This window comes from Enhydra lutris, unplaced genomic scaffold (assembly GCF_002288905.1).
Source record: "Enhydra lutris kenyoni isolate GAN:26980312 unplaced genomic scaffold, ASM228890v2 scaffoldscaffold40, whole genome shotgun sequence".
NCBI lineage: Eukaryota > Metazoa > Chordata > Mammalia > Carnivora > Mustelidae > Enhydra > Enhydra lutris.
Genome location: NW_019154124.1, coordinates 4,266,545 through 4,290,163, shown reverse-complemented (window position 1 = coordinate 4,290,163; position 23,619 = coordinate 4,266,545). Strand labels below are relative to the sequence as shown.

General features: G+C 35.8%; 1 protein-coding gene across 3 annotated transcripts in view; it reads left to right on the top strand.

Moving 5' to 3' along the window:
- Positions 1 to 23,619, top strand: part of LOC111155211 (lysine methyltransferase 2E) — a 97,643-nt gene that overhangs the window by 47,108 nt on the left and 26,916 nt on the right. For all 3 annotated transcript variants that reach the window (XM_022515315.1, XM_022515313.1, XM_022515314.1), the window contains 8 exons: positions 4,837 to 4,951; positions 6,008 to 6,237; positions 9,110 to 9,190; positions 12,983 to 13,041; positions 14,102 to 14,274; positions 18,231 to 18,269; positions 22,783 to 23,013; positions 23,132 to 23,262. In XM_022515315.1, the coding sequence (XP_022371023.1) occupies positions 4,837 to 4,951; positions 6,008 to 6,237; positions 9,110 to 9,190; positions 12,983 to 13,041; positions 14,102 to 14,274; positions 18,231 to 18,269; positions 22,783 to 23,013; positions 23,132 to 23,262 (1,059 nt within the window). The remainder of the gene's footprint in view (positions 1 to 4,836; positions 4,952 to 6,007; positions 6,238 to 9,109; positions 9,191 to 12,982; positions 13,042 to 14,101; positions 14,275 to 18,230; positions 18,270 to 22,782; positions 23,014 to 23,131; positions 23,263 to 23,619) is intronic.

Sequence of the window (23,619 nt, the reverse complement as noted above, 5' to 3'; positions counted from 1 at the left end):
ATGGATAGAGAGTATCTCTTTGATAGTGATCATTGTTTCAGTGATTTAAAAACACATACAAAGCCATATATGAGTGAGTACAAGTAAGTATCTTACTACTTGAAAACTGACATCAGAATTATAAAGGTTGAAATCTTATCGGTCTGTAGGATGAAAAAAGCAGCATGATTTATGTTTTGATACATAATTATGTATAGAAATATGCTAATGTTTCTTTATGATAAATGGTATATCTATATTCGTATTTATATGTGTGTGTGTATATATAGATATATATATAAGTATATAGGCTAAACAGAGCACTATAGCAACCGTTCACATAAAAATTTGTTATTGCATATTATCCCTTTAGCTCTACATTAGAAATTTATTAAAGCTTTATGAAATGGTCCAGAAGATTTTGAGGGAAACTTCTATAATCTCAGTATAGTGGTTTTTGTTACTAAGAGTTCCTGCCAAGGTGTTACCCATCTGTAAATATAGTAGGTTTGCTTGGATATAATTAGTCATTTTTTGACTGGATATTTAAATGAGTTCTCCTCTTACATATTGTTTTATGAATAGTATTACAATAAACATCTCAAATCTGCAGGTCTTCATCTAGTGGGAATTACTTTCTTAGGATAAATTCCTGAAAATGGCATTACTGGATCAAAGGATGTTTGACTTTTGGTATTTGTCACAAAGTTGTTTTCATGTTTACAGTGTTACAGAAATGTAGAGTTTTGAGGATATTTAGCACCGTGAAACTTATAAAGAATATTTCTAATGATATATGTTGTATGACTTTTTTTAAATGCTATCTTATGGTTCAGGAAAAATCCTTAAAATATTTTTTTCTTAAATTTTTTAAAAAATATTTTATTTATTTATTAGAGAGTATGTGTAAGTGGGGGGGGGAGGGGCAGGCAGAGGGAGAAGCAGACTCCTGCTGAGCAGGGAGCCTGTGATCATGACACCAGCAGAAGGCAGACGCTTAAACTGACTGAGCCACCCAGGCACCCCATCAACCAGATTTTTTTAAAAAAGTGACCATTACCACCTTCTTAAAATTACTTTTGGTATAAGCAACAGCATTAGAAATGAGGATCTTGATAAAGAATTTCTGCTTTCTTCTATTGCCAAATAGTCAGTGGTATAGCTTTAATTTGAATCATGAGGTTATGCATTTGTGACTTATTTACATGCTTGAACTTAACTGCTTTTGTGCTGAAAATTTTTTTATACTGAACCATTAACTACTCCAAAATACCGAAGTTTTTGCTATACTCTTCAATAGTATATTCAGAGTTTGATCTAATTCTTTAAGTCTGAGTCTTTCTCTTTTGACCAGAATACCTCCATGTTGCCTTAATAGTAGTATTATAGATCAGGAATTTCCTAAATTTCACTTCTTCCTTCATAAATTTTTTAATTTTTTATTTTTATTTTTGAAGATTTTATTTTATTTTTTTGACAGAGATCACAAGTAGGCTGAGAGGCAGGCAGAGAGGGGCGGGGGGGAGGAAGCAGGCTCCCGATGAGCAGAGAGCCTGATGCGGGGCTTGATTCCAGGACCCTGGGATCATGACCTGAGCCGAAGACAGAGGCTTTAACCCACTGAGGCACCCAGGTGCCCCATCGTAATTTTTTAAAAAAAGATTTATTTATCTATTTGAGAAAGAGGCAGCATGCTCAAGCACAGGCCATGGGAGGGGCAGAGGTAGAGAGGAGGGGAGAATCCTTGAGCAGCCTCCCAGCTGAGCATAGAACCCAACATGGGGCTCAGTCCTGGGACCCAGAGATCACAAGTCAGGTGAAATCAAGAGTCAGATGCTTTGCTGACTGAGCCACCCACGAGCCCCGACTTCTTCCTTCTGTGTAATTGTTGAAGAATTTTAAAGCAATCAATATTGTAAATCACTCAAAGGCAGTTTGCTAGTACCTATCCATTTTATATGCATTTACCCTTCTGTTGAGCATTTCTGTCTCCCAGGGATCATACTGTAGAAATACTCCCATGTATTTTAAGAAGATACATTGAACAGTGTGCAAATGCAGTGATACCTTTAACAATGAAAAACAAATATCACCAGTAAGGAAGTTGTTTTCTTTCTTTTTACTTATTTATTTAGTTTTTAAGATTTATTTATTTACTTGACAGACATCACAAGTAGGCAGAGAGGCAGGCAGAGAGAGGGGGAAGCAGAGAGCTGCTTCACAGAGAGCTTGATGGGGGCTCGATCCCAGGACCCTGGGATCATGACCTGAGCTGAAGGCAGAGGCTTTAACCCACTGAGCCACCCAGGTGCCACTGTTTTCTTTCTTTTTAGAGAGCATGTGTAGTGGGGGGAGGGACAAATGGAGAGAGAGAGAGACTCCCAAGTGGACTGTGTGCTGAGCATGGAGCCCATGTGGGGCTGGACTGCACAATCCTGAGATCATGCCCTGAGCCAAAATTGAGTCTGACACTTTAACTGACAGAGCCACCCAGGCGTCTTCTCCCGAATAGGGAAATTGTTAAGTACTATGCACACTTATATATTGAAGTCAGTAGTTATTAGCAAAAATAAGGTAATAAGTATTGACATTGGAAAAAGCTGATTATGAAAAAGCAAATATAGCATATTCTCACTTTTTATAATTTTAAAAAGATTATTTATTTGACGAGAGAGGGAACAAGCAGGGGGAGTGGCAAGCAGAGGGAGGGGGAGAACCAGGCTCCTGACAAGCAAGGAGCCCATGCGGGTCTCCATCCCAGGTCCCTGGTATCATGACCTGAGCCAAAGGCACCCGCCCAACTGACTGAACCACCCGGGCGCCCCTGAATATTCTCAGTTTTTGAAATAAATAGCTCTGGTGGCTGGGTGGTGGTCATTGAAAAGGGTTTGTGCTATGGTGAGCGCTGTGAATTTTTTAAGACTGATGAATCACAAACCTGTACCCCTGAAACAAATAATACATTGTATGTTTTAAAAAATGAAGAAAAATAAACAGCTCTTAGATTTATTTATGGATAGAAAAAATTTAGAGGGAGTTACATGGCCTCTTAACATGGGTATGTTTGAGATTTGGATGAAGACATCTTTCACTTTCTTATGTATTTAAGTTTTATGCAGTGAGAATGTGTTGATTTTAAAATTTAAAAATTTCTTTTTTAAAAGAAAGTAATCAAATAATTTTTAAAATAGCAGCATAGGCATTGATTTTCAAAGTATTCAGAACATTTTTGGAGGCTCTTCTGCTATTTCCTCCAGAACCATGTGACAACTTCAGTTTGTGCTTCCGTTCTCTCCTGGTTGTGTAATACTAGGTCTTAACAACAGCAGCCACTTAGAGCTAAATTGAGACTTTGTACAGGGGATTGGGGGGGCAGTATATCAAGAAGCAGTTGACTATAGAAATATGAAACCAGAGTGTAAGTACATGAAGAAGTATTAAACCATGAGGAGTGCAAAAGTACTAAGTTCTAAGGGCAAGTTTTTAATGCGAGGTAAGATAAGGAGTGTTACGAAAAAATCTTCTCAGTTGGTGGCTGCGATAAGAATAAAGGCACAGAAACAGGTCATGTTTTGTGTATGCAAGCCAGAAAGTAATTTCATTCTGAATTGGCTTCAGAAGTAGGTTTACTACCATATTGATCAATAGGAATTACCAGGATAGGGTTCAGGAGGATTGATATGAGTAAGGAAATTGGGAAAGTGATATATGTATAATGTTAGGCCAGGGAGCTTACATGTCAGTGACAGTGGGTGAGTTGTTAGTCCCATTTGTATAATTTGATGGTCAGGTCATCACCTAACCATTGTAGGAGAGAACTGCTGATCTTACTCTACCTGCTGCTTATATTTTTTTGTAAGCAAACCTTGGTTCGTTGTGAAGTTTTCTATTTCTTAACTTTATTTATTATTTATTTATTAATTACTATTATTTATTCTTTTTTTTTTTTGTTAAGATTTTATTTATTTATTTGACAGACAGAGATCACAAGTAGGCAGAGAGGCAGGGAGAGAGAGAGAGAGAGGAGGAAGCAGGCTCTCTGCTGAGCAGAGAGCCCGATGCGGGGCTCGATCCCAGGACCCTGAGACCATGACCTGAGCCGAAAGCAGAGGCTTTAACCCACTGAGCCACCCAGGCGCCCAATTCTTAACTATTCATTAACTTTAATGATATTTTCCAGAGCCTCGTTACATCTTGGCACACTAACGTAGACCTACAGTTTTGAACATTGAAATGTGTACCTCACATTGACATTGGGTTCTACATAGATTCAGTGTGTTCTTCCTCCTGTTTAAATTCTCTCTGCCACTTTTCTCCTCCCCTGTGTTTAGTGTCCCCAGTGCCACTGAGTATATTAAAGAATGTTTAATCTCTGATAATTTTTCCTAATGAGAGGGCAACTATATTTGAACTTGGAGGTAAGATATTATTTTACCTAAAAGTTTTGTTGTTAGGACACAGAATCTAGATAGGATATATAGGATATATCTTGTCCACAGGGTGTCTACCTACTATGAAAAAACATTTGTATAGAAATAATGACGGGGCGCCTGGGTGGCTCAGTGGGTTAAAGCCTCTGCCTTCGGCTCAGGTCATGGTCTCAGGGTTCTGGGATCGAGCCCCGCATCGGGCTCTCTGTTCAGCGGGGAACCTGCTTCCTCCTCTCTATCTGCCTGCCTCTCTGACTACTTATAATCTCTGTCTATCAAATAAATAAATAAAATCTTAAAAAAAAAAAAAAGAAATAATGACATTTGTGTAGAAACAATTTATATGAAATAAATGCTTAGAATTTTAAATGGATGAACAGAACAAAAATGAGTGGAATTCTCTTTAATGCAACTCTTCCCCCTCCAGACCAGAATCCGTAGAAGCTAGCCCTGTGGTAGTTGAGAAATCCAACAGTTATCCCCACCAATTATATACCAGCAGCTCGCATCATTCACACAGTTACATCGGTTTGCCCTATGCGGTAAGTGTCTAATATTTCTCTCAAAGGGTACTTTTTATATCTAGATGTTGAAAGTAGATGTGGTATTGTGCCTAAAACAATATTTAGAAAAAATACTTGTTTTATATTATCTAAATAATTAGGTATGTAATTTATAGTTTAACTTTTTATTACTCTCACTATATTGAGGGATTAAAATTCTAAAAGAGGCATTCCCTAGAAGTTTTATTATTAATCTTACTCTTATCATTATGCATTTTATGCTATTAATAGTTTAGTGTTATAATTCTTTACCTTCTCTATAAAAAATAGGGTTATATTTACTATCTACTGTTGATTCTAAATTATATAGTAATTTTATAATTATATAATTGCTACTTATTGAGCACTTATGTGCCAAACTTTAAACATTTTTACATATATTATCTCATTTAATCTTCCAAACCACCTTCATCAGATGGGCATAATTTTTGTCCCCATTTCATAGCTGCAGAAATGAAGGGTTATCTAAACTCATTCACTTGTTGCATAGCTAGGTACAAGTTAGATTGTAACAGTTACAGAACTGGACACATTTGTGATACTATCCGGGTGAATTATGAAGGATTTTTACCTCTGGGACCAGAGTAAACACCAAATTTTTAAAAATCTATATAGGGATAATATGTCTTTATTAGTTGTTTTTGTTATTAAGAATGTCTCCACATTCCCGAGTTTTTTTGTGGGGTTTTTTTGTTTGTTTGTTTTGTTTTTAACCCCTATCTTCACATCTTGTACCTGCTTCTATCTTGAAGGTGGAGCTCTTTAACCAAAAGACTTTGAGGATATCTTTTGATTAGGGAAGTGAGGGCATGGAGTTTGAGGGAAGTCCTTGTGCAGGTGACTGAGATTGGGTAGACATTTTCACTTACTAGTATGGCTTAATATCTAGCTTCACCAAGTCATTATTTTAAAGGTATTAGGGAAGAAATGGGTCAATTTCATATTTCTTGAATATTCAAATTAAGGATTGACTTTTATCTAAGTTCATACTGTTGTTGGAATTATATTGTGCTGTATTTGTGTTCAATTATCCAGGACCATAATTATGGTGCTCGTCCTCCTCCAACACCTCCGGCTTCCCCTCCTCCATCAGTTCTTATTAGCAAAAATGAAGTAGGCATATTTGCCACTCCTAACTTTGATGAAACTTCCAGTGCTACAACAATCAGCACATCTGAGGATGGAAGTTACGGTACTGATGTAACCAGGTGCATATGTGGTTTTACACATGATGATGGATATATGATCTGTTGTGACAAATGCAGGTAAAATACCTTATGCTGTTCGTTTACTCTTCTTGAATGTTGCTAACCTTTGATTGTTATTCTTGGAGAAGATAAAGTCACTTTTAAAGGAATTGATGAACGCATTTTTTTTGATGCATTGCTAGTATCAATGCAGTGTGTTTTGCTAGAGAAATTCCTTATGGGAAAGAAGCTCTGTTAGAGTTTGTTAGAAATCCTCATTGTTAACTGAGTAATAGGCAGTCGGTTCTGAACTTCATTCGTATAGGATCCCATCTCTCTTTTTGCTCATCCAATAATAATACAACTACACATAGTGGTAGACAAGATAGAAAAATGAGCCCTCTGAATTTCCTTTGGAATTATTTGTGCTGTATAGTCAACTGTGATTTTCCAGTTTGGGGGAATTATACATTTTGATTGATGTTTGTTTGACCTGACTCTCTCACCTCCTTTTGACTTGAACCTTGCAGCCCTCTGGAGTCTCCTTGAACCAGAACCAGTCTCCCCTCCCCCAACCCTGGTTCAACCACCAAGAAAGGCCTCCTCCCCTAGAGAAGGTGTGATTGGGACAGAAAGTGGGGTTTTCTTTTCTTTTTTTGTTTTTGTTTTTGTTTTTTTGTTTTGTTTTGTTTTTTGATTTGTTTTGCAGGGGAGGGAGTTGGGGAGGATGGAGAGGGAACTGTAGGATTTTAGCCTGAAAGTTACTGAGTCCATCCCCTGTACAGAGTGGGAAGCAGAGAGGATTTAAGCAGTGTACTGTAGGGGGTAAGATATTTTGGTGGCTTTACACAATTTCCTAGGTCAGATGTTTGTGGCAATGCTTCATTATTTGATTTGAAATAGTATAACATATACCCATATTTGAGTATGAGTGTAAAAATACATCTTAGAGCCAAATATAAATTACTTTGCATTATTTGTATTATTCTTCCCATCTATTACATGATTAGGAGTTGAATGTTGCTGATAAAAACATGCATATAGGGTTATATTTTAAAAAGCTGATTTACTTTTGCCAGAAGGAGGGAATTAGTCTTAACTGGAGAGTGAAATTTGACATTTTTGTGTAAAGATGTGATATTTTGAATTAATTTTAATAAAATTATTGTGATACCTTTTAAAATTTAAAAATAAATACTCATTACCTGTGACACATATCATTAGTATGAAGAGTCACCTCAGTAAATTTATTCAGGAGGTAAATTTAAAAACTAAAAAAAAACTTCAATGATAACTTGTTTTCTTCATTATTTTTTTAAATAATTAGGAAATTTTAGTTCATATTTTAACTGATCATGTAATAATAGCTTTCTCTTAGCTGATCTTGTCTAATGTGATAAATTACTTACCATTTGGCAGTGTTTTCATTTTAATGCAGTGTTTTCTTTCGATTTCATTACAATGATCTAGATATAATATAGAATTATCTCAGTTAGAAAATAGTGAAATAGTCCTTAGGATTTATACCTGTCTGCAAATTCTTGAAGGACCGGTTCAGTTTTTGGATTGTTCAAGGTATTTGCTTCTCAGCAACTGCTCTCTGTTATGAATCTGGTTTTTTTTTTTTTTTTTTTGTTATTGTTGTTGTTCTATTTTTCTACTGCTTAATCTGTAGTATATTTGCAAGGCTTTACCTTTTTTTCTCTATTTTTGTTCTGTATTGCTTCTGTGTATGTTCATGTACCTCCTGCCTATACTCCTCTTTCAAGTTTGACACCTAGAGCTCAGATCATTTATTGCATTTTCTAGTTTTGTTTCTACTTTCATCTGCATGACATTATTACTTACCAAATTTAATTTAGTTTGTTATTCTAACCTACCTTGTCAGGTGCTCTGCTTTTATTTCTCACTCCCCCCCCCATCTTATGTTTTGTTACCTTCCATCTTCTACCATTTCTTTCCCCAGCTTTCCCAGTTTAGAAGTGAAGAGCATACTATAGTTAACTCAGTAGGGATATATTTGAAATGGCTAATTATTATATAAAGAATAATTAAGATCTATCTATCTGTCTATCTATCTATCTATCTATCTATCTGTCAGCTTTGGGCCAATTAAAGTCCTGGCAACAAAATAAGTAATAGTAGCAGATTGAGAGATTGCCTCAAAGTGATCCATGTATTCCATAAAAATAATTTGAGGACAGAATAGGTTTAATCCCTATCCTTATGGAATGTATCTTTGATTCTTTAACTTCTCTGCTGCTTTTTAGTTCTGTCCTTCTTTAAGTTTTGGAATGTTGGAAAATCGTCTTAGTTGTTTTTTCTACTTTGGGTTTCTTAACTTCTTTGAATTAACTGTATACCACCAAAGCACCTCTAGTTTTACCTCGTGCCTGTCAGAGGAGATCTGTACACATCCTGAATTTTGAGTCCTGTATAATCTGACTACACTTCACTAATCCAGTTCTACCCCCCTTTATGTCTCAGAATGAAAATCCCCCTTCATATTGATAACTGCCTGCTGGCTGTTGCTCCTTATATCTGTCTACTTGAGAAAAGTTGCTATAATGACACCATTTCTTTCTAATCTCCCAAATGAGGTTTTAATTCAAGTCCATTATTCGCCAGGGTTATTTTCCCATTAACTTAAAATAGTGTGGACATCTTCATGCTGTGACTTTTGATAATATTTATAATGTATACTACCTTTCACATTAAAAGTTATATTTGCTTTAGAAATAAATATATATATATATATAATCCTGTATTTGTCCTCCTGAGCATCTCAAAGTTTTATCTCCCCAAGGACATATTTTTATGAATTCCTCACAGCACCTTTTACAGTGCTAAACTCAAAGTGCGTGCTTACTAAGTGATAGTTAAATAGACAATCAAATCTTAAATTAAGAATATTCTATTAACATTTTATATGTTCTGCTTTTTCTTTAAGTGTTTGGCAACATATTGACTGCATGGGGATTGACAGGCAGCATATTCCTGATACATACTTATGTGAACGTTGTCAGCCTAGGTAAGATGTGCATACTTACAAGATTGCCAGTTAATTTACTGAAGTAATCTTCTGTTAAGAGAGGTTTATGTATGAATTCTGGATTAAACAATTAATGGATTACTGTGTTTCATCAATTCTAAGATAAACTTTTCATTTTTATGTTCATTATTTTTTTTTGTATTCTGACATCTCTAAAAGAGTCTTTCCATTGATAATATGCCATAGTTTACTTTGTGGAGTTTTTTTTTTTTTTTTTTTAAATTTTTTAATAGTGCATAAAATAGTAGCACATCTTCTAAGTGATGGCATCTTTTTTCATGGGAGTGCACTATGTTAAAGAGTTACTAGATCCACGTATTCCATAAAAAAAATTGTTCCACCACCCTGCTTCAATAATTTTCAACAATCTTTTTCATTTATACTGTCATACATATCTTCTCCCTTTCACACATTTTAATGGGAATCCCAGATACAGTATTTCATACACATGTATCCCTATGTATTTCAATATATATATATTTATATGTTTTTCAATATATATCTGTAAAAGAATTTTTTAAAAATCAACCCCAAACCATTATTATACATGCAATAAAATTTATTATCATTCAACCACGGTTAAAATACTGATTGGTTGATATACATCAGTCTCTTAAGACTCTGGTAATACAAACCTCCTTCCATCACCCCACCAACTCTGGTCTCACTTTTAAGGAACTGAATTGTTTGTTCTGACTTGTTTGCTGATTGCATTATCATGATAATAACCAGTGTCTATATCCTTTGTATTTCTGTAAACAAGTGTGTGATGGAATTTTTTGGGGAGTGCTGAGAGGAGGATTTTTCATAGACTGTTCTGTCAGGTAGCACATAATATCTGGTTGTCTCTGTGATAGGACACATTGATAGTCCTTATTTAGATCCATTAATTTATTAGGGGTTGCAAGTTAGTGCCATGTTAATCTTATTGCTTATAACTTATTAGCTGGAATATTTCTATAGAAACAAACTCTCCCATATTAACTGTTCAGTGCTCTTAAGAAATACAGTTGACCCTTGAACAGCATAGTTGTGATCTGTGCAGATCCACTTAAATGTGGATTTTTTCTTTTTTTAATGTGAATTTTTTTCAATACAGTATGTAAATGATTTTTATGACTTCCTTAATCACATTTTCTTTTTTAAATTAAATTTTATTTGAGAGAGAAAGAGAGGGCACGAGGTGTTGGGGGGAGAGGCAGATGAAGAGGGAGAAGCAGACTCCCTGCTGAGCAGGGAGCCACTAGATTCGAATGTGGGGCTGAATCCCAGGACCCTAGGATCATGACCTGAGCTGAAGACAAGATGCTCAACTGACTGAGCCACCCAGGTGCCCCCCCTTAATTACATTTTCTTTTCTCTGGTGCACTTCTGCTGTAAGAATGTATAATGCATATACCAAATATGTGTTAATCAACAGTTTATGTTATCAGTAGGCTGACACTCAATAGTAGGCTTTTAGTAGTTTAAGTTTTTGGAAAATCAAAAATTATATGCAGGTATCTGATTGCACAGGGGGGGTTGGTGCCCCTAACTCTTCATGTTGTTCAAGAGTCAACTGTATTTCGGTAAGGAAAGGCAGGATAAATGCTTGTTGATTCTGACCCTTTATTTACTAGTGTTCAGAATACTGAAAAGAAATTTAAGTATCATTATGAATTCAGAGATTTAAACATCTTGGATATCAGTCTGTTGCAGTTATCATTCTTATTGATACTCAAATTTTGTCCAGTTTTGGTCATTGGGAGCCTCATCAAGTTTGATCTTGAGCCCTTATGACCGTATCCTACTGGTACTTGATAGGTTTTGTGCTTTCTGGTATAAGAAGTCTCGAGCTTATTTTATACTCTTGTGCCTCTGAGAATTGGTTTTCAGTTGTAGAATCTGAGAGCTAGTCATGCTCCTTCCTACCGGATTGGTCATGTTCCTAGGTCTTTGTCTTTTTAGACAAAGCTAGGAAATTACGTTTTGTGTGTTATTTTTAAGATAAAGTACATGAGTTTATACAGATAATTGCAATTTAAATTTAGGAATATAAAGTTTTCATTTAGCCGTTTCTGTATTCCATTTTTACCTCCTAGTTCCCAGCAGTATAGACAGTAATGTAATTAGAATCTCACCAATTACTTAGTTGCTTCATTTCATAGAAAAATACAGTGGTCTCAGAGCAACAATACCAACACTAGCACCAACCATATGATTGTGTAAAACAGTTCATTTTATTTATTTATTTATTTGTTTTTAATGTAAACTCTACACCCAAATTGTGGCTCAAATTCATGACCCTGAAATCAAGAGTCGCATGCTCCACTGCTGAGCCAGCCAGGAGCCCCTATGTAAAAGAGTTAGAACTTTTTTTCTTAAGTTATGTTCCACAAGGAATGTATAGTTACTGTGTTTAAAGTCCCTTAAAAGGATTTCACTGTGTGATTATAACACCAGCTGAATACACGCTATGTTGATGTTATTTTATTTTTGATTTTTTAAAATAAAACCTTTTATTTTGAGTTAATTACAGATTCATATACAGTTATGAAATAATACAGAAATTCTGTATATACTTTACCCAGTTCCCCCCTGTAGTGACATGTTGCAATACTATTAATACAGTATTACGGTTAGGATATTGACATTGATACAGTCAAGAAACAAAATATTTCCATGGAGAGGATCCCTAATGTTGCATTTAACGGCCACACCACCTTCCACTTCTCCCACCCCTCTCATACCTGACCTTTGGCAACTCCATTGCTGTAATCTATAATCCATGGCTATAATTTTGTCATTTCAAAAATGTTGTATAAATGGAGTCATACAGTGTGTGACCTTTGGGATTGGCTTTTTTTACTCAGCATAATTCTCGGGAGAGCCAGCTAATTCGTTGCATGTTACCAGTATTTTGTTCGTTCTTACTGCGGAGTAGTGTTCTGTGATATATATGTACAGTAACCACCTACCCACTGAAGGACATTTGGGTCTTTTCCACTTTTGGGCTATTACAAATAAAGTGGCTGTGAACATTTGTGTACAGGTTTTGGTGTGAGTGTTAAGTTTGTCTTCTCTGGGTTAAATGCCTAGAAGTGCAGTTGTTTAGTCACATGGTAGTGGCATGTTTAGTTTTACACAAAATTGTCCAACTGTTTTGTGGATCAGTTGTACCATTTTACATTCCTATTAGAAATATATGAATAATCTAGTTACTTTTTATTTTTAGGATTGTTTTGTACTTTATTTTTATGACTATATGCTAATGTGATTATGTCCTTCCACCCCTGAAGTAGGATAAAAAATGGATTATTCTTTCCATTGTTTCCTTATTAGAAACAGATATATACATACATATTTGTATTTCTTACCTTACTTAGGTAAGTGATAGTATATTACAGTTTTTGCCACATTTCCTTTTTTCTCTTAAAAATATTTGCAGAAGGTCACTTTATAGTGGTATGTAGAGGTTGATTGATTTCTTTCCATCCCTTCAAGGTACTCCATCTTTTTCATGAAATAGCATTCTTTTTTTAACAGACTTTTTGCTGTTTCCTAAGTAAAAGGTTTTTTTCTTAAAAGTGCAGTAGAGTCACTTAACTGGCATCTACTGCTAATTATACTGGATAAGATCTAACTAAGGCAAGGGACAATACATATATTTTATACTTTTCATTTTTCAGTAAGAACATATTAGAGAAATTGTAGTTTATCACGTTTAAAACCAATCTGCTTATACCTAAATTCATGAAAGTTTGATAAATAATCATTAATATTTTAATACAGGAGTTTGGATAAAGAGAGGGCAGTGCTACTACAACGCCGGAAAAGGGAGAATATGTCAGGTAGGTGAAAAGAATCTATACTAAATGAAGATCAGTGTGATGGAGAGAATGAGTGGCCTGCGTATTTTAGTCAGATGTAAACACCTTAGCAGTGAATGTTGATTGTGTATATGACTTAAAATCAGGTAGAGATTTTAAATAGTCTTTTTTTTTTACAGATTATAGAATAAGAATGTACTTATTTTAGAAAACATAGGAAGTAGAGGAAAATAAAAATTATAAATCATCCGTGTTTTTCTACAAAGGTAAATTGGTTTAAAGAAGTATTAAAATATGTTTGCTTTTCAGAGAGATGGTGATCCGTTAGTTTATCATATGGAATAGTAGTTTTTCTTTCTTTTTTTTTTTTAAAGATTTTATTTATTTATTTGACAGAGATCACAAGTAGGCAGAGAGGCAGGCAGAGAGAGAGAGAGAAGCAGGCTCCCCGTTGAGCAGAGACCTGAGCCGAAAGCAGAGGCTTTAACCCACTGAGCCACCCAGGCACCCCCGTAGTTTCTCATTTTTAAGAATAGATTTTAAAGTGTAACTGCAATATAACTTTCATTTTGGCTTAAAATGTACTACTAGGTACAAATGGTTTTGAATAATCATAGTTTATTGAACTCGTCCTGTTTGATGGACATTTAGGAAGCTTCCAGTATTGTCCAATACCTTCAATGAAACCCTCCTGAATAAGTTTTTTGGGGCGTGGGGGTTTCGTTCACTTTATCTTTGAATACATACTAGAAATGGGATTACTGGGTGAAAGGGTAATAAATGTAGAATTTTGCTAGATATGTCTAAATTCCCCTTCATAGGGAATTGTGAATTTCCTTGCAGCTTTCCCACAGTCACACCATCTCTGTGTAATGTCAGAATTTTGTATCTAGTTTAGTGTGTAAGAAATGGTACTTGTAGTTTGCATTTGAATATGTCTTTGAGGTGAGGAAGTTAAAAAAAAAATGTTCTTCAGACAGATGGAGATAAACAGTTTGCCATGTAGAATGCCATGTAGTTTGTTTTTTGTTTTGTTTGAAATAGTATTACAAGTACAATAGTTTCTGTTTTGCCTTGAAAGATGGTGATACCAGCGCAACTGAGAGTGGGGATGAGGTTCCTGTGGAATTATATACTGCATTTCAGCACACCCCAACATCGATTACTCTAACTGCTTCGAGAGTTTCCAAGGTTAATGATAAAAGAAGGAAAAAAAGTGGGGAGAAAGAACAAAATATTTCAAAGTGTAAAAAGGTAAGTTTTTCCTTTCTTAAGATGTATATATGGAAAGTGGTGGGAGCTGAGTTTTATAGGAAAGGCAGATGAGTATTGGATGGTAGCCAGAAAAGGTGTTAGAATCTTAAGTTTTTTAAAACTCATTTTAAAATTTTAATATGTTTAAAAGATTGGAGCGTAATAGAGAAGAATGTTTGCACAATGATTTGCAGTCATCACTAGTGAAACTAGTCCTAGAAATGCAAAAGCTAAAATGATATAGAAAAAATTGCTGTTTTAGAAAACATAAGTGGGAGTCCTAAATTTTTAATAGCTTATGAACAGGTAAAGGAGCACAGAATGATTGTGAATGACTGTTTATATTTATTCTCTAAATTATATTTAATCATTTTAATAAGCCCCATATTTATTGAATTCCTTATCATGTAGATTTTTTTCACTTAAATTCTATGTGATAAATCATCCCAAGGATGTAGAGGCACAGAATCATTTCTAGGCCACTTTTTCATTAAGTTTGTTATAAATACTTTTCACAATGACTACATTGCTATTGTAGAGTGAAATTATCCCTAGATATATAATCAGGGTTTTTCAAAGAAAGCATTTTTTTCCTCGAGTAATTCTTCACGATATCATCTGGTTGTTTACTAGGCAGCATGTACTTTGCATTGTCTAATTTCACCTCTCTGCTTAAAATGTACCTTGACTATAGCAGTCTTCACGCATTATGTCCCTGTCTCCAGTTCTGCCATTCTTCTACCTGTATTTTACCCATTGTGGATAGTTTGTTACTAAATTCTACTTGTACTTTCTGTGTGTTAGCTTTTTCTTTTCTTTTTTTAAGTAAGCTTCACACCCAGTGTGGGGCTTGAGCTCATGACCCTGTGATCGGGAGTCACAGGCTGTACTGACCGAGCCAGCCAGGTGTCCTACTGGGTGTTACCTTTCCTTATGCTGTTCCTTTAACCATTTAGAATGCTAACCATTTAGAATGCTCTCTTCTCAGGAGCGTGGATGGCTCAGACAGGCGTCTGCCCTTGGCTCAGGTCATGATCCTAGGGTCCTAGGATAGAGCCTGCTTCTCCTTCTCCTTCTGCCACTTCCCCTGCTTGTGCTCTCTCTCTGTCAAATAAATAAAAAAAATCTTAAGAAAAAAAAAAAGTTACCTGAGGGGCACCTGGGTGGCTCCTTCAGTTAAGTGTTCAACTAGTGATTTTGGCTCAGATCGTGATCTCGGGATTGTGAGACTCAGCCCCTAGTTGGGCTCCATCCTCAGAGGGGAGTCTGCTTACCCTCATCTCTCTCTCCTTTTTATTTATTTTTTCTCTCTCTCAAATACATAAATCTTTTAAAAAATATGTTACTTGGAAATTTTATCCTTGTATATTTGTTTCAGGTCCTTTGGTTTAACAGATCTATTTTTTGAGTAAAGCATAGATTTCTGATTTTTTTCTGGCTGGAATGACTTTGGGCTATTTAAAATGAATCAAAGTTATTTCAGAATATTGCTTTGTATTTGAGAGATTTTTTTCTCTCGTGTTGTTAGTAAATGTAGACAAAGATTAGAAAAAAAAATCCAGGAACTGTGCATAGAAAAATCTAGTTAGCTGTATCCACTCTTAAGGTTTTACTATTATTTGAGGTTAATATGTAATAAAAAATATATAACAAAAGGATATATACAGTTTTGCTTTTTACTCAGCCTGTTGCTGTTACAGTTAATTGTTAAAAATTTGAATGGAGTTTACAGTAGATGTTCTGGATAGATAACAGTTGTTAAATACTCAAAACCGTAGCAAGGTATTGGTGTCTCAGCAGTTCAGGACTTTGACATGAAGTATTAGTACTGTTGTTTTTGTTTTGTTTTTTAAGCATGGAAGGGACAGAGGGAGAGAGAGACTCTTTTTTTTTTTTTTTTTAAGGTTTTATTTATTTATTTGACAGAGACACAGAGAGAGAGGGAACACAAGCAGGAGGAGTGGGAGAGGGAGAAGCAGGCTTCCCACCCAGCAGGGAGCCTGATGCAGGGCGATCCCAGGATCCTGGGATCATGACCTGAACTGAAGGCAGACACCCAACAACTGAGCCACCCAGGCACCCTGAGAGAGAGGCTCTTAAGCAGCTCTGTGCTCAGAATGGAGCCTGAGGCGCAGGGCTCCATCTCCTGACCCTTAGATCATGACCTGAGCAGAAATAAAGAATCTGACTCTTAACTGATTGAGTTGCCCTGGTGCCCCATGAAGTATTAATATTAGTAATAATGCAGAGTAGCATAAAAAAGACGTGTATTGTGACTATTTTCAAATTCTTTTTTTTTTTTTTTTTTTTTAAATTTCAGCAGCATAGCTATTATCCAGCCTCAAAAATCTTTAAGTCATCTTTACTTTTGGACATTCAGATTGATTTTCAAAAGCACTATTAATTTTTTCCTTTGGAATGTCTCTTACTTTTTAATTTTTCTTCTTTTGCTTCTATAAACTCATCTAAGCCCTCATCACCTCATTGTATTGCAGTAATAACTTACCATATTTAATTTCTCCAACTTTATCTTTCTGCTTCGCAACATCTCCTGTGAATATTGCTCTTTTATCTCTTCTCTGCTTAGAAGTATTTTATTGATTCTTCTACCATAAAGAAAAGCATAACTGTATTCGAGTCAGAATCATAAAATCGGACTTTTTAAAATAAGGCTTCCAAGATCTAATTTTTAATTTTTAGCCAATTTTATTTCATACTCTTCAGTAGGTACAAGTGCGTTTATTCATTTTTCCTTGACTGTGACATATTTTTTTCCTATTTAATGCCTTCTTTCATATTTTTTATAATTTTTTAGAAGATTTTATTCATCTGAGAGAGAGGGAGAGCACGAGGGGTGTACAGAGGGAGAAGGAGTACCAGACCCCCCGGGGGCAGGGGGTGGCTTGACCCCAGGACCCTGAGATTATGACCTGAGCCACCCAGGTGCCCCTCATATTTCTTTAGTATTAGGATTGGGTTCCTCTCAGTTCATCTCTCTGAGTACATCCATTCTCCAAAGTCTACCTAGCTCTTTTCGCATGTTTCCCATGAAGGTTCATTGCCTTGTTTTTGTTGTTAGTAAATCTTGCTTTCTTCTAACATGTAGTCTGCACACAGACTTGACACTTAAATATATTTGGGTCTATATTGCTTACTCTCGGCTTATGTTTGTTAGTCCCCCTAGAGACTTTTGGGGTGGAGTGATGATGAAGATAAATGTTAAATACCACTTCAGGACCCAGCAGATTAGTGAGCTGTCACTAAATATTTATTGAATAAATACAACTCTCTTTTACCACAGTGCTTATTTCTTAAATAGCACAACAAGTTCAAATCACTTACTAGTTGACTTAGAGAATTAAAGTAGTAACATTATTTTATCACTCCCCAAACTCATGACTTCAATAAAATTATTGTAATATTTTTAATACCCTTTCAATTTTAATCAGATATTTTTCCATGGTTGTAATAATTGAGCACACAGAAAACGTGAGGGTTTTTTGGGCAGTATCATATACATATTCTTATGTTCTTACATAATCTGCATTCTTTTTTTTTTTAATTTGAGTATAGTTGACATAAATTGTTATTTTAGTTTCAGGTATACAAAGTTTGCACTCTTTTTTTTTTTATTTTTTTTTTATTTGAGAGTGGGGTGGGGAGAGAGAGAGCGAGCACTCATGAGTGCAGAAGTAGAAGGGAGGGGCAGAGGGAGAGGGAGAAGCAGACTCCCCACTGAACGGGGAGCCTGATGGGGAACTTGATCCCAGAATCCTGGGATCTTGACCTTAGCTGAAGACAGACGCTTAACTTACTGAGCCACCCAGGCGCCCTGTCTGCATTCTATTGTTAATAATAGAATAATATTATAGTAGATGACTTTAGTGAACTGATTGATTCTTAAATATTATATCCAGTTTAAAGAAAAACTCACTCAGAATTTAATGTTATTTCAGGCCTTTCGTGAAGGATCTAGGAAGTCATCAAGAGTTAAGGTAAATACATTAAATTTAAGTCCTTAGTACCAACTGTCAGTTTTTCAGGAGCTTATTAAGTGATTGTCCATAATCTTTTATGTTCTCTTCATTGTGTATCATTTATTGCTTATTATATCTTTATCAGAAGTGGCACCATAGAAAATCCTATTTTGATTAATATGCCACTCTTGGAGTTTACTCACATTGTTAAAATATTAAGCAAAAGGAAGTGGTATGTAAGTAATAGCTAATATCAAAATTTGGGGTAATATGAATTTCAGTTATTGCATTCCATGCCTCCCAGTACCACTTCATATACTGGACATATGAATGCAAAATCACATTGAGAATTTAAAAATTTGTGTATTTTGCATAGTTGGGATTCTAGTGATTTAGTCAAGTAAGTTTTTATAAAATAGTGTAAAATCACCATGAAGTACAAAGTAGTCACCTGTACCTTGAATTAATTAGAATATATCCTCAATTTTGTAGATGGCCAGATTGCTGAGAGAGGCAAGGCTCTTTAGCTCTACCTCCCCCCCCCACAAAGATAGGTGTTGGATAACAGAGGTCAGCTATATAGTATGTCGATAGCTTTCTAGGTTATATGGTTAAAGGATAATGGGTTTCTCAAGTTGTCAGATAGTAAAATAGGATGTGGGGAGCATGTTACAGTCTATTTGTTGTGCCCATCATGTAAAGCATAATAGTTACTCATTATTCCACATTCCCTGGAAAACAAATCATTAAACACCTGTGCAGTGATGATTACTGCATACTTTTGTAGTTCTTTCTCAAGAAAGTTAATACATGGTGACACTCAACAGACTATAAGCACAAAAATGTTCTTTCTGTGTTAAAATTGTGTTAAAGTATACGTTTGTACTTTTATACTTATTATATATATTAAACTTGGGTTTATGGGATATTCTCTGACATAATGTACAGTCTGAAAAGGTTTTTGGATTTACCCAGTGGAAACTCAGTACTCTGTAGTTTCCTTTTCTAATTCATCCTGTAGTCATCCCAATAGGTTTATTGAAGATGGGGTATCTTTTACTTAAGTGAAATATTTTCATTTATTATGTAAAGAAGTGACTAAGAAAGTGAAATTTTAATAATCCTTTGTGAATCTTTAAAGATATATACATATATTTTAGAAGATTTTATTTATTTGACAGAGAGAATGAGAGGGAGAGATCACAAGTAGGTAGAGAGGCAGGCAGAGAGAGGGGGAAGCAGGCTCCCCGCTGAGCAGAGAGCCTGATGCGGGACTGGATCCCAGGACCCTGATCATGACCTGAGCCGATGGCAAAGGCTTAACCCACTGAGCCACCCAGGCGCCCCTAAAGATATTTTTTACTTAAGTCAAAGATACTTTCTTTAAGATACAGCAATTCCAGTTAGTAATTCTGTAGTATTTATAGGTTGAAGAGATACAGAAGAATTTACTTCATCAAATATATACCAGGTCAGTAGAAGGCTTGGTTGGTGGGGGGCGGGGGGTAAAAAAGAAAAAAATCTTTAAAATTTATTAGATTTCTTGGGGCACCTGGGTGGCTCCGTGGGTTAAAGCCTCTGCCTTCAGCTCGGGTCTTGATCCCAGGGTCCTGGGATCGAGCCCTGCATCAGGCTCTCTGCTCAGCAGGGAGCCTGGTTCCCCCGCCCCTGCCTGCCTCTCTGCCTACTTGTGATCTCTGTCTGTCAAATAAATAAATAAAATCTTTTAAAAGTAAAAAATAAAATTAATAAATAAAAATTAATAAAATTAATAAATAAAAAAATAAAAGCTAAGATATTACTAGATTTCTTTAATAAAGCTGATGAAAGCCTTAATATGTAGTATTTCATATTTGTGTAAAAATCTATTACAAGGTGGTCATCATAATGTTGAATAATTACATAAAGTATCAGTTGGTAAAAATAAACACATTCCTGTCAAGTAGTTGAACAACTTATACTTTGTTTCATTGTAGGAAAGAATGATAACTTTTTGTAATAAAAATTACCTATATGGAAGGTGGACAAATGGTAAACTTTAGTGTTTACTGTACATGTGTACATGGCTAACAGGATATATAAGAGCTTTTATGAATTCTACATGTGATTTTAAAATTTTAGTTATGTAGGTTGTACATACTTTAGAAATAACAGTCTTTATTAGTAGTACATCTCACGCCAACTGAGAAAATAAATGCCTTCCTAAAGCGACAGTTCTTAAACAATTTTGTCTCAGGGCCTCTGTGTACTAAAAAAATTATTGAAGAAACCAAAAAAGCTTTTTTTTTTCTCCTGTGTTTTTCTTTTCTTTTTTTTATAAATGTATAATGTATTATTAGCCCCAGGGGTACAGGTCTGTGAATCGCCAGGTTTACACACTTCACAGCACTCACCATAGGAAATAATCTTTTCTCATCAAGGTATTCAGTGTTGTAGAAAGAAACTGATGAATAGCATTTACAAAAAATTGAAATGTCATGTGTTAAAATCATTTACAATCTGAATTATGCTAATGAAACAAAAGTTTTTGTTATCTGCATTGATTGATTTTTATCCCAAGATTGCAAATAAGAATCATTCTGGAGATGCCTGGGTGGCGCAGTGGGCTAAGCCTCTGCCCTCGGCTCCGGTCATGATCTCAGGGTCCTGGGATCAAGCCCTGCATCGGGCTCTCTGCTCAGCAGGGAGCCTGCTTCCCCCTCTCTCTCTGCTACTTGTGATCTCTCTCTGTCAAATAATTAAAATCTTAAAAAAAAAAAAATCATTCTGGAAGGGGTGCCTGGGTGGCTCAGTCGTTAAGCGTCTGTCTTTGGCTCAAATCATGCTCCCAGGGTCCTGGGATTGAGCCCCAGGTTGGGCTCCCTGCTCGGTGGGGAGCCTGCTTCACCCTCTCCCTTGTGTTTGCTCTCTCTGTCTCTGTCAAATAAATAAATGAAATCTTAAAAAAAAAAAAAAAACAAAAACCTTGTTGTGGGCATCCACATTTTAATATATTTTTAAAATGTGTGGTAATTATGCCTGTCTGTAAGTTGCATTCCAGCAAGAAAAGTGTCCCCTTTTGTTCTTTTTTTTAAAGATTTTTAAAATTTTTATTTTATTTTATTTTATTTTTTGAAGATTTTATTTATTTATTTGACAGAGAGAGTACAAGTAGGCAGAGCAGCAGGCAGAGGGAGAGGAAGAAGCAGGCTTTCTGCCAAGCAGGGAGCCTGATGCAGGACTCAGTCCTGGGATCCTGGGATCATGAACTGAGCCTAAGGCAGCCACTTAACCAACTGAGTCACCCAGGCGTCCAGTAAGATTTTTTTTTATTTTTAAGTTAATCTCTACACCCAGCATGAGGCTCAAACTTACCATTCCAAGAGCAAGAGTTGCATGCTCTTTGAACTGAGCCAGCCAAGTGCCCCCCACTTTTTGCTCTGTAACAGATTAAGAGAGGCTGTGACTTTTTGTACTTTGCACTAAGCATTCTTATCTTTTGGGTTTTTAGTAGGAGGTATAGATGAAGAGCAAAGGTCCTTGCTGTCACTGTGACCCTTGAATTTAGGCTATAGACCATTTTGGTCATTTCACATTCTGTGAGATACTTTGTTCCTTATGTCAAATTTATCATGTGGACAGTTGATTATAGATCTTGAAATTACACTAAATTAATATATCAACATGTATTTTTAAAGAAAACATGTTAAAATTGTAGTCTGTCAAAACTATGAATACAAGGTAGATACTGACAGTCTCTAATAAAAAAGTTCATTTTTTTTTTTTTAAAAGAGCTCCCAAGAGAGCAGTGGGAGAGGGGCAGAGGGAGAGGTGGGGGAGAGAGAATCTTAAGCATCTTTTTTTTTTTTTTTAAGATTTTATTTATTTATTGACAGAGAATGACAGTGAGAGAGGGAACGCAAACAGGGGCAGTGGGAAAGGGAGGAGCAGGCTTCCTGTGAGCAGGGAGCTTGATGTGGGGCTCTATCCCAGGACCTTGGGATCATGACCTGAGCCGAAGGCAGACGCTTAATGACTGAGCCACCCGGGCACTCCAATCTTAAACATCTTAAGCAGAATCCACACCCAGCTCAGGGCTGATGTGAGTCTCTGTCTCTCAGCCCTGAGATCATGACTTGAGCCACAGTCAAGAGTTGGACGCTTAAGAGTTGGACACTGAGCCACGCAGGCTTAGTCAGCCCCATGCTATCCTTTTTTTAACCAATAGCTAGCAATGACTCCAAAGTTTAGAGTATTTGCAGTTTTATTAATGGCCCCCATTTGGCTACAGTGGTGTCAGTGAAGGCTGAATTTTTGCTAGTCCAACATAACTTGGTCTCCTTTAGTTTTCTAAGTCCTTACCTGTCTGGCATGCAGTATGAAGATGGAGTAGGCTGCTCATTTATGGTCTGTTTTTCCCTAGGACCTCTGAAAGCCTATCATTGTCTCTACTTTATATTACATTCTTTTACATAGATGATCATTTATTTGAGTGTGTGTATGTAAATACTTGGAAGTCCAGATATTAATGCTTAGTTTGCTGTGATTTTAGGGTTCAGCTCCAGAGATCGATCCTTCATCTGATGGTTCAAATTTTGGATGGGAGACAAAAATCAAAGCGTGGATGGATCGCTATGAAGAGGCAAACAGTAACCAGTATAGTGAGGGTGTTCAGAGGGAGGCACAAAGAATAGCTCTGAGATTAGGCAGTGGAAATGACAAAAAAGAAATAAATAAATCAGATTTGAATACCAACAGTTTGCTCTTCAAGCCTCCTGTGGAGGTAAATATATCATTTGCCCCAAAAAATTATGAAACAAAACCGTTTTCTAATGCATATCTTGAGTAGTTAGCTTTAAAGCAATCAGGTTTAATTAATCTCAACATTTCTCTGGTTTTAGAGCCATATACAAAAAAATAAGAAAATTCTGAAATCCGCAAAAGATTTGCCTCCTGATGCACTTATCATTGAGTACAGAGGGAAGTTTATGCTAAGAGAACAGTTTGAAGCAAATGGATATTTCTTTAAGAGGTATATTCCTTTATTTTACCAGTTATCTATAGTTATGAGTTGGTTTTGTTTTTTTGCTGTTTTACCAAGATGCTGTGTTCATATATATTTTGCCTTCCTAAGTGCATTTTAATACATTTAAAAGTGTAGTGTGACTGAACAATGACTAATGATAAACTTTTGAACTATAATAAAATACAGCAAAAAGCAGATGTATTCCTCAGTCTCTTACCCATCTCTGTCTTGCTGACACTCCCTCAATAGTCTACTTCAAAGATAAACTAAAGCAGTTTAGATGGATGTTAATGGAAAACTCTGATTACCTAAGATTCTAAGGAATCCTTTTGCATCCAGGGCCTTTCCTAACTCCTTGTGACA